Below are 12,441 nucleotides of genomic sequence, written 5' to 3' on the forward strand. Positions count from 1 at the left end.
AGTTAAGCACACCAGCGCTTTGAGCTAAATGCTAATGACAGCATGTAACAGTAACAAGCTCACAATGACAATGCTGACAAGCTGATGTTTAGCAGGTCTACCACGTTCTACCCTGTTAGCATGCAAACATTTGTTAATTAGCACTGAACACATAGTACAGCTCTGGCTGATGGGACTGTTATGAGTTCTGCAGGTATTTGGTCATTAATAAAAGCATTGGCCAAATTGAATTTTCGATCTGAAGATGGATGGCGCTAGATGAGAAGTCAGGAGATCGAGGAAATATCTGTATAATCAAATCTGGAAAATGTAATATCTGTAATATATTCACGCTGATCCACAAATGTGAACCTCATGGTGATGCTAGAGGAAAAGTCATAAGGATCTGTCCTCTGGGTACCACGAATGTGTCAAGATAATTCAGTCTGGTGGAAGTGCACACAGATCCACACTGCCATCCACTGAGCCACGCTGCTAGGCTGGCTAAAAAGGATGTTTTAGTTAACAACGAGTTGGGATGTAAAATTAAATAATTTCCACAGAATCTACCATTAAAGCTTGCACAATATGCAATTCAAGACACACTCCACTGTTCTTAAGCACACAAGCTTAAATGCTAAGCAACACTTAATCCTGCGGGCTAATTAAAGACAGAGATGGTACAAATTTGCAAACCTATCATCATACTTGGCACTTAGACCTTGATTTGCCATAGTAATAATGCTCTCAAGGATCAAGGCATCAAGGTGGAATATTATTATGGCAAGGCAATGATAAGACGTTTGAGTCATGCTGTTATGAAATAGAGAAACCTATCTGTTGGATGTGTGGGTGGTGGAGCAAACTGCTGACCTCACTGCAGGCAAGCCAGGGAGGCATTCAAGTGCCCGAGGGAGTAATTTAGTACTGGTTAATGACGACAGTGCCGTCATGCTACACCGGTCAGTTGGTGGGTGCTTCTGGAGGTGTGGGTGTCTGTTCTGGTGTTTGGAACACTGCACCACACTGCGGCTCTTTGAAGAACACACAGGAGGGTGGGACAGACCAAGGGCAGGGCCTAAACTGACAGGAAGTACAGTGGACGCACACACACACACACACACACACACACACACACACACACACACACACACACATACACACACACACACACACAGACGATGACTTTAACAGATGCACATGCATACACAAGAAGACAGACACACACCTTCCCTCCAGCCAGCACCTCATCTGGGTGATGGCTATTTCAGGAAAGAACAGAGCATTAGGACGCACATTGCCTCCAGCTCTCCCCCCTTGCTACTCTCCGCCTGCCTCTCCTGCTTCCTCCTTCCCTCTGGCCTTCCCCGTCACCACTCCTCTCCTCTCTCTCTTCTACGTCATCTCTATACATCTAATCGGATCCAACCTGTTTTCAATCTTTTGCGACCGCCTCTTCGTCCCTTCTGTGCGTCTTTATCTCCCCGCACACTTGGCTGTGTTAAACCGCTGTCTTGCTTGGCAGACAAGGTTACAGTTAGTTAAGACTGGCCAGCGGTCAGGCTACGGTCGGACTGCAGGACTTTAAACAGATTTAAACTACAACCAGAGATCATGTGCTGAGATGGATGGCAGTAATCACAGGGAGGGTGAGAGAGAGAGAGCAAGAGAGCGGGGTGTGGAGGCAGAGGACCAGAAATGAAGGGAGAGGAGAAGAAATAAGAAAAGGGAGTGAAAAAAAGCCTTGCTAGGAGAGGCGTGAACGAGAGTGATGAGAAAGAGGAATGGACTGAAAATATGTGTCAGTGTGTGCATGTCTGCCAGCTCAACAACAAACACACTGCTATCTATCTCCGGAGAACAAAAAGGCTCAGGCTTGCCCTCAAACTGATTACCAGTCCAGTTCTGTATGTGCGCCAGCTGATGCTGCTACCCAGTTTGGCTCACGGACACACTAAAACACGATTCTTTAAAGGTCTAACAGCTGGGCTGTTTACCCAAAGGAAGATAGGATCTTTAAATCTTCTGCAGTTTAAACACGAGTTAACATAATCCTTTTGTAAATTTGTGCCTGTGTGTGTTTTTATTGCTGCACTTAGAGGGAAAAAATCTCCTCAGAAGGACGGACCAACAAAGAAAACCATGTGAGGAGGGGCAATTGTTGATATTCACACATTTGACAGGCTATTTTAGAATTGAGCCTGGGGTTTTTAAATAAGTTTGGGCTATTGATAACATTTAGGTTGTGAAATATTGACATTTTACATAGTAATAAGAGATTTTCCTAACAGCAAGCTTATGACCCCGATTCTGGAAAAGTTGGGAGGCTATGGATAATGTAAATAAAAACAGGATTATTAGCTAATGAACTGTTTACCAAAAATGGTTTCATGAAGTGTTTCTGAGCCCATGTACAAATATCGTTATACAATCATGCATTCACAAAGTGGTGAACCATGCTTGTGAATGACTGAGCCTTTCCAGGATGCCCCTTTCACACCCAATCATGATACTTTCACCTGTTACCAATCAACCTGTTTACCTGTGGAATGATGCAAACAGGTGTTTTTGGAGCATTCCACAACTTTCCCAGTCTTTCATTGCTCCTGTCCCAACTTGTTTGAAACGTGCTGCTGCATCAACGAGAACAGAAATATCTCTTACCAATAACCAAATCTATTTTAACGTTGGCAGAACAAATTGTGTTGATGTAAGACCCAATCACTTCTGATCAGAAACTAACTGAGAAAATATATAATTTAGGGCCTTTAACTGCAATGATTTTGCAACTGTATACAAGTCCTGTACCATTTTCTGACAATTAGAAAGATTTTATAAGTTGTAACTATTAATGGTTAATAGATAATTTAATAATGCCTTATAGATCCGCTAAAGCCATTAGTAAGAACATGTTTTGGGTTGCCAGTTGGTGTAAAATCCCTTTTGTGTGTGTTTAATGTTTCTATTTGGTAATAATGCAGCAAAAATGTAAAAATTGGTAATCCATTAACAAATACTTGTGTGTTCCACATTTTCTAATATGATTTTAAGCCTCCAGTTATACATTTTAAAAAATTATTAATGAATAGATTTGGTTCCAGATTAGGCCTGTTCCAGGTTTTTCCATCAGGTAAGTGGCTCATTAGAGATCATTTCCTGATTAATTAAAGAGCTAAAGCAGGGGTCCTCAACTACATCTGTCTAGGAGCCAGAGGATTTTTGAGAAAAGAAAAAAAAAGGTTAAATTAGCTTATTATTCTTTCATATTTTCACTTTCTTACAAAATCAATGTTATTTTTATGAGCATATATCAGTGTGGACAGACCTCTAAAAATCCATAATGATAACTGGACAGTGAACTAGAAAATGCTCTCAGATCTCCTCCAATGAGGCAGCCAGTGCTCAATACAAACCCACAGTTCGACTACCACTCTCAACAAACAAAAACCTCCTCAGGATCCCAGGAAGCAAGCAGAAATGCTCATTGTGAGGCTCAACAGTTGGTCAATGTAAATAAACGTGATGAAGATGGAGACACGTCTCTTCTGTTTAATAGACAAGCTTTGTGATTCTCTGACAGCTCCAGAGTTGCCTCCCACAGCCTGACCAGCGCGCTGCTGTCGGCTCCAGGGAACGACCAGCCGGGGAGCTGAGCGGTTTGATGGTGGCTCCACGGAGTAGAGAGGATGGAGCTGGAGAATAATCGCTTTCTGAAGAGCATTATGATTTACGGACCTCTTGGCTAGCTGCCATCTAATTGATCATCACTGTCAGAACGGACTGGACCTCTTCCACTGGAGAATAATGTTAGATGCGCACATTTTCTGAATTTAATCATATTCTGTGGGCCAGATAGGACGCTTTGGCAGGCTGCCAGTTGATGATCACTGAGGTAAGAGGACAAAGTGTCCTGCTAGTGGATACCAAACAACAAGAAGTATTTTTTACAACCTGGCAACCTAACAGTTGTTCTTATTAATGGTTTCTAACTGATCTATACAGCATTAGTTGATGATTTATTAACCGCCAGTAAAGCCATTAACTGTAGTTCGTAGGCCCTTTATTAAGAATGCCTGATTAGAAAATGGTAAAAAAAAAAAATAGATCTCATGGTGAATGCCTGCCTCATGATCCCATTGGAAATTGAGCTATGGTAGGCTAACATATCAAATTATTCTTTCAGCTGCACACAGAGGCATTTCAAGGAGGATATGAGTATTAACTGACTGAAAAAAATCCTCCAAAACTGACTTATATTTATACAGAGCAAAAGTGAAATGGGAAGGTCATGGTTTAGGTATTCATGTCAAGGGAGACGGTCCATTAAAGTATAGCTGATACTCACTGAATATGTATCACGCACCTACTGTTAATGTGAATGTAAGTCAGTGCGGATTATACACACATCATCATTAGTCTCAGGGATGACCCGACCACTGTGGACCCCTCTCCTCTAGGGGACGGACAGAGACGTCAAAGCACCCCTCTGGGCTGGAGGTCCAACCCTCTGGGCCTCAGTTGAAGGGAAATAAAACTGTGTTCACCTGTACCTTCTGCGCCCGCCGCTTGTCTGCTCTCTGGTTCTGGTGATAGATGCGGCTAAAGTTGGACACGATGACAGGGACAGGCAGGGCAATTACCAGCACCCCACTCAGAGAGCAGATTGAGCCAAAGATCTTCCCTGCAATCGTCTTAGGAACCATGTCTCCGTACCTGCAAGCAGTGACAGGGAGAAAGAGAGAGTAAATTTAGTGAAACGTCTTATTATGCATTCAATAAAATCTGTCTGTGGTAGTTCAACCTCCAAGTCATGCACAGCCGACTGGAGGTCATTCACATCACGAAGGCAGAGACACACACACAGTATCAACCAGTTCAACTTGCTGCCCCTTCATTTCTCTTGTACAAGGCTTTCATCTTTCTTTTTTTGGGGCTTCTCCATGCTGCATGTGTCCATCCCCACCAGAATAAAGCTTGACCTGCTGACTCCATCCCACCTCAAGGGAGATGGAGAGAGGTTCCGACCAAACCCTCTCTGTCACTGAATGGCACAGTAAAGTCCGCTGACTCGTTCACTGAGAGCAGATACTATTAACCTTTAGAAGAGAAAGAGGACACGTGAATGCCAGCAGACATTTCCCAAAAGTCATTTAGCCCAATTCAATCTGAAATATTTGCAAGTCAAAAGCAATCTCGTCTTGAGTTCAAAGACAGACAACACAATTACAATAACTACATTAAATCCCCCCCCTTTTTTTTTTCCAAAGGAAGAAGCCACACTGCTGGAATCAACCGTGGAAGGGAAAGAAGATGGAAGAGAAGAAATTCAAAAGCTAAAAGAGCACGACATAAGTTGGAAAAGCAACCTTTATTTCTAATGGTGTTCATTTCTTATTCATGAGTAAAAAGTGCAGGTAATTTGTTCTTGTTTTCCAGCTAAACAAGAGGTTCTACTGAATTTATTACAACTGACTCTCTGTCTGACTACAAATAAACCTGAAAGAAAGAGCCTTTAAGCATCCAACATTCTATACAATTACACTAAGACTTATTGTGGAAAGATTTCTGTCTGTAAGGTAGCATTTTCAACACAAATCCTTTGCCCTTCACGGTGAGTTAAGGCTGTATTTCACCGTTAAAATAATCTAACCTCAAGAAATACCTCCTCAGAAATGCAAACAATAATTTTCCCTTCGTCGATTTCCTTCATTAGATTAATTTCATCATATTAACAAGTGAACAAGTGTGAATTCACAATGCATTCGCACACACACACACACACACACACACACACACACACACACACCACACACACACACACACACACACACACACACACACACACACACACACACTCAAAAACCAATTTCACCCTCATAGACAGAGAGTTGCAGTTGCTATAGGGTGGACACAGCTTTGTGGACCAATGAACGGGTAGATTTTTTTCAGCCTTTCTAGTCCAATGATGTCTCTCTGCAGGTCTGTATGACAAATGGTTCATGAGCTATGAAAGGGGTGTGGCTAATGTGCGAGGCCGGGCTGACACACCAATGAAAAAAGGTACTCTGCTGACTCTAATGATGCCTCCCACAACAGCGTATGACAAACGGTTCATGAGTCATGAAATGGCAAACTGGTGTGTTTGTGTGTGTCTGTATGTGAATCTGCTTAGAAGTCATGTGCCATTTTATTATAAGCCACTCCCACTGGCACGTCTGCCTTTTCACCATATTGGCATGAACAGTTAATCTGCTGTTTTTTTGGCCCATGACCAACCTTTCCACAAAACCTTGTGCAAGCGAGTGAATCCAAGTTCTGTGCCTTTCAGTGATAGGCCACTCCTACTGCCATGCCCCCTTTTAGCTAATTAGTATGAACAAAAACACCACTTTCATCCACACACTTGACCTCCATGCCAAATTTCAGCCTCAAAGGATGAAAACTGTGGCCGCCAAAGGATGGGGAAATTTTTGCGGCCTGACTGACGGGAACAACTGATGAGTGAGCTATAGAGCTGCTGGTCACAGCCTCACTGCAGCCTGTGATCCTGTAAGAATCACAGCGCAGCCTGTTGTTTAATTGTAAACTATTAGAACCAATCCTAGTTCAGTTTTATATCCCCACAATAGAAATTTCTACAAAATATGCCCATCTCAAACTGTACAATTACTACAAAGCACATGTGCAAGACATTTTGATGTGTGCTTATTACAGATTCTTTTGGGTAAACAGACAAATGAGATAATGACTCATGGAGACACTCATCTGTGAACATATCTTTTGCAAATTTGCAGTTTGGATGGCGCCGAGAGGCTGGAAGGAAAAGTCGCAGCAGAAGCAAAGCCAGAAAGACAGCAACAAAATGTTGCAAGGGAATATGTCTCGTCACACTCACACAAAAGCAATGTGACGTGTCAGAAGCAGTTAAAATTGAGGGATGCGGTGGTGTCAGTGAGCTGTAGTGGAAATAAGCCAAAGATACAGTAAGCGGAATTACAGAGAGGTTAAACTCCTGCAGGAAAGGAATGACACACACACGCTGCACGGCCAGTTTAAACACTGTCTTTATAGGAAGGGGACACCGAAGCACTCCTGCACAAGTATTCTAATTTTAAGATAATTTACACTTCTTCTCTACATTTATTTTGCATATGGCCTGAGCTTATAATGTGAATTAAATCACCCAACGGTATACAAAACAGGTAAAATTAGCTCTACCACAGCGATAACATTAAAATGCTTCTTGCATGTTCATGCATCGGAAATAATAATACAATAGTATAACAAACAATAAAGTACCACCAACACTTTGCTGATAAAACTTACATACCAGTATTTTACACTGTGGTACTGTTATTTTCTCACTTAGGTAAAATATCTGTACACTTCCTTGTTATGATTTTATTAGGTACGCCTGGCAAAAGCTAATATACGTTTATTTAGTGTGCCCTCAATCATAAATATAGTGCCCAGAATATTAGAAGCACTTTTCAGTACAACAGCACCGCTCTACATGAAGGCAGGATCTATTACAGGACTGTTGTATTGGATCACAATTTAACAAGGTGTTCCTGATGAACTGGTTTCTGAGTTTGTATACATAGACAAAAACCCAGGAAAAAACACGCACCATCCTATCTCCCTGTGGTTTCTTGGACACATTTTCACACGGATACTAACACCACAAGGATAGAATAACATTTGGCATTGTTACCCTGATCCATCTGTAATGTATATCGAAGGCCCCTGTAGACTTGGCAGAGTGCAGATCTAGTCAGTCAACCTGTTACTGCTGCTGGGAGCGTATGCATATCAAAGACCTGACTGCTTCACACAACCTATTGAAATGAGGGTTGAGGCCGTTTGAGTCGTCATGACATTAAACAGCAAGAAGAACCCAATTAATATTTTAACAGTTCTTCCAAGTCTTGCACATATCCAGAAACATGTTTTGAAATATCACTCTTCAAATTCATTCACTGTGACAGATCACAGGGAATAATGCTGGCTGTTATTTGAGGACTAGGAAAACCGTAGCCCAGAGGCTCTCCATAAATGAACAATAATCTGCTTAAGAAGTTGTGCTCGTGATAGTCGTTTTATAATCAAATGAAACACTTCTGTCACAGTCTGTTGGAGATAGTAAAAACACAGGATGGTAACACAGGCACACTCATAAACCACAAACACACACACACAAAAGCCCATTCAGTTGATTTTGGTGAGGGAGATGAAACAAGAGACGAAACCTCATACTCATTTGTCACAGATTTCGGCAAAAACAAGCCCAATATGAAGCCATTTAAGTGGAGGGTGGTTTTTCGCATCAACAAAGCAAAGCGCTGCCCACACACAGGGAAGCGCTGGTCCAAAGCCATAACTGAGAGTATACTTACAGAGAACATTCATCGTCCCTTCCAAGAACTTTAATGGCCTTTTTGCCCAAATTAGGCAATAACAATCCCATCAGTGGTACACAGGCCCTATCACCACAAAACATTTCATCTCCTCCCCTCTTCAGAAGATGTTTCCATTAGGAGGAATGAAAAGCTAATCATATTCATCTGCAAGCCTTCCTTAATGGGATCCTATCAGATTGCCTGATAGAGCCCCCTCTCTCCTAATACTACAGTCAATTTGCCGCTCCCATTTAGTCAAGCTGGCCCGTCTCTGATGATACCATCTCTGTGCCATTATACATGGCACAGAGATAAAGCTGGGCTTGCGCACATTAAAGAAAGAGAAAGCTGTAATGTGCGGGTGAGCATGTGCGTGTGTGTGCATGTGATAAGCGAGGTTAGATGTAATTTCTTCCCCTTCTGCCTGGATGAATGCTGGAGCCATTTATGACTCTGCAAGACTTCATTGAAGGTGGCGATGGAGGTGCAGGTAAATGTTTCGGGAAGGAGGAAGATGGATAAGCAGTGAAAGATAGTATACCGGAGGGAGAGATATTTTCTCAGCTGATGCTGTGCACCCAGGAGTTTTTTCAGTCCCCCATCAGCCCTCTTACTCCATCTCATACTGTATTCTCACATGGGCACAAACACACACAACATAGGTTTGTGTATATGTGCATCCTAACTATAGGGTGAATACACACACGCACAGACACACAAACACCCAGGCCATCAGGTGGGCAGGTCAGTCCTCGGTCAGGGTTGTCGCATCCAATCGTAGGAGGGCTGGGTCTCAGTGGGTTATATTAATAAGGTCTGGGAAGGATGGATTTGGAGTTATTGAGTGGGACTGAGTGCTCTTGTGAAGGTATGCGTGATGGATGGGCTTATCAGAGATGGTCTGAGGACTGACAGACACACACATTTGTGATGATGGCAGGTCAAGTCATGTCAGGTCAGGACAGCAGCATAACTCATCCCTTTAAATACCTGCTGATGAACCCAGCCAGCACGCGAGCATAATCCAAAAGTATGAAAGTGGTCAAAATTAAGAGGCAGCATCCATAAATGTTGTTTGTGCAATTATATAAATATATGCCGCACAAAATATATGATTCTCATTGTCATTTCATTGTACGGGCACATTAAAAACCATCTGCACAATGAGCTCGAGATGATCTGATCTGAGCTTAGTCACAAAGTAAATATTTATTGCTTGAATTTGTTTTCACTTTGTGGGTCATAAACTGCTTTTATGCATGTGGTGCAAGCTCATAACGCCGCTTTTATTGATATGTACGTGATAAGATGAAAAGAGAAGGATGGAGAGGAAGAGAGAGAGAGAAAGAGAGGCAGGACAGAGACATATGAAGTGTTGAGGGTTGGCTTTCTATTTACAGACCAAATCCCATGTGTTTCCTCTGCAATTTTCCTCAGTTCCCTTCAGATATAGGCTAAGTGATTCTGTTTGGACCACAATCCCTTCCGGTGGATTGACCCCCTCGAGGACTGAAATCACCTACTGGAGGAAGCATTTCAGAAATAATGAGTGGGTTTGTGTGTCTGCTGTAAGTGCATGACATGTGCGTTTAGTTTTCATGTGTGTTTATGTCAATGGGGTAATCATTTACAGTGCAGACGTGAGACAGGAATCATTTAAAATAGAACACAGGTGTTGAGCTAATTGCTAATTTTAATCCTGAACGGAATTCTTTCATCACAAAACGTTTGCTGAGGAGGCTGAAATCCTTCAGGACCATGGACAGCTACGACAGCTTCTGTCTAAAGTCCCTGCTCACACACATTAAACCAACATCTGCCTGCACCACGGTCCTCGAACTCCATGGAGACTGCCAAGTCAGATACCTTCATGTCCTTTAAGTAGCTTTGCAGACAAGTGCTCTGTTAAAAAGGGGGGTTGGTCACAACTTGTAAAAGCTACTATGAATGACAGGATCCCACACAGTTTTAGTTATTTCATCAGAGAGCTATTCTCACTGGTCCAAAGTGGTGATGTCACATACTTCCCTGCACCAATCAGGAGTATCAAATCAGAATCTGATGACAGCTGGTGAGCTGCTTGGTCATGGTCTGTTACATCTGATTAAAATGAGTTTTTGACTGTTAAACTCTCAATAAATCATATTTAAAGATGTGTTTTGTTTTGTTTTGTTTTGTTTTACTTTAATGTGGCTTATTTCATATTATAGAGAAATATATAGGATTTTAAGTCAAGTTTTCAGAGGCTTTAAAATTAAACAAGGCAGTAGAACCTCAGGCTTGGAAATAAATGTAAAATATCACTATAATGTATCAGGATATGGCAAATGTATGCAAAATCATATATAAAATGGTCAAATTGATAATTGCTGTCATTGTGTTCTTCAACAATTTTATTAATTTCATTTTCAACATTTACTTGGAGTTTTCAATTCAGAAAACTTAATTTGGAAAAGAAGAGAGTCCATTTTACAAAACTTTATTTTGCAAAAGGAGAATTATATAACCAAAAGCTGATGAATGATAATCATGAATCATCACCAAGCCCTAGCAAAAAACCCTGAAATATAATGCTATATCAATGCTGCTACAGACTTAAAAATGACATTTCATATGATCTTAATGCAGTCTTACTCCCACGAAAACATCAAATGCCACTGTATTGACTAAGAATATAGAAAATGAAAAATCATTTCCACTATGAAAAATACAAGAGTACAACAGTTGCCATGAGTGATGATGCCTCATAAAGATATCTATAAGTAGCAGTGGAGTTCCATTTTCATTGGGCAACCTGTCACAGGCCAATGAAGCTTAGCTCTTTTGGCTTCAGCAGAGTGAAAGATTGTCTCTCCAGGCCTCTAACCCTCAACCATCCATCCATCTGTGCTCTCATCTGACATTTCATGGCCACTCACTCAGATGGAAGTAAGTCTGATGACACATGGCTCTTCAGGGATGGGACAACCATCTATAATCACCCACACAAATGTCACCGCAGGAAAGCAAGAAATAAGGACGCGGAAGAACAACAGGTAGGGAGACGGCGGGAGAAGAAGAGGACGAGAACCTTAAAGAGAGCAGACAGAAGAGTCGACAGAAACAGATTGAGATTCAGATTGTGTCGGTGCTAATTTGCAGAGGGTCGGATATGTTTGCTTAAATGTGCCTCAAACGATGTCTTAATATGGATTAAATCAGATACAATGGAGCTGTAATAATCTCAGCACTCCCTCAAGACAGCTCAACACAGACATGAACTCTGATTGCGATCCTGATCTGTGGGGCTCGACAAGGACTTAACTGAGAGAACAGACTGCCGAACAATTGCGCTTATTAAGAAAGTCAAGAAGGTTCAAAATCAGTTATTCCGTCGGATGACGGGGATGTCTCATTTGGAGAGTGTTGATTTATGATCCTTCGCCGCAGAAAAGGAAGCTAAAAGCTATGCAGCTGTTATGAAATGCCAGAAATCACAGAGGGAGTTAGATTCCAGGAAAGTAACTGGCGAGTTTCTGAATGGATGATGGATAAAAGTCTGTTTACAGTAAGAGTGTGCATCCATAACATGGAAATGACTTATTCACATTACTTATCATTATTACAACCGATTACAGAATGCTGTCTGCACAACATTTGTGCATTAGATCAATGCTGACCAATATCAGATATTGGTCCGATACTGACTCAAATATGTGGTGACAATGGGCCTGTTATTGGGGCCGATCTTTCAGTTAAATTCTATGTTTGTGTCTATGAGTCCAGTTGGAATTTTGATTCCGCTTTTGATTGTTATATCATGTGTTTAATTAATCATATTTTTTAATCTAGTTTGTAATTTCATGTTTAGATTTTGTTCTCATTTGATGCAGTTAATGATACACACATATCCAAATTCATGAATCAGAATCAAAAATGGAGGGTACATCACTGTCTTTAATACAAACAAAACTGTTCTGTATAAAATGTACAAAATTGTGAATAACTGCGCACAGCACCCCGTCTTGTGCTAATCAAACAACCTATTCACAAGCCAAGGCCAAAGAAATCAGCAGCATAAAAT

General features: G+C 41.4%; 1 protein-coding gene across 2 annotated transcripts in view; it reads right to left on the reverse strand.

The window, feature by feature from the left end:
• kcnd3 (potassium voltage-gated channel, Shal-related subfamily, member 3) overlaps positions 1-12,441 on the reverse strand; it is a 97,249-nt gene that overhangs the window by 16,334 nt on the left and 68,474 nt on the right. For both annotated transcript variants that reach the window (XM_076740850.1, XM_076740851.1), the window contains exon 4: positions 4,524-4,692. In XM_076740850.1, the coding sequence (XP_076596965.1) occupies positions 4,524-4,692 (169 nt within the window). The remainder of the gene's footprint in view (positions 1-4,523; positions 4,693-12,441) is intronic.

The sequence above is a fragment of the Chaetodon auriga genome, chromosome 10 (genome assembly GCF_051107435.1).
Source record: "Chaetodon auriga isolate fChaAug3 chromosome 10, fChaAug3.hap1, whole genome shotgun sequence".
Taxonomy (NCBI): domain Eukaryota; kingdom Metazoa; phylum Chordata; class Actinopteri; order Chaetodontiformes; family Chaetodontidae; genus Chaetodon; species Chaetodon auriga.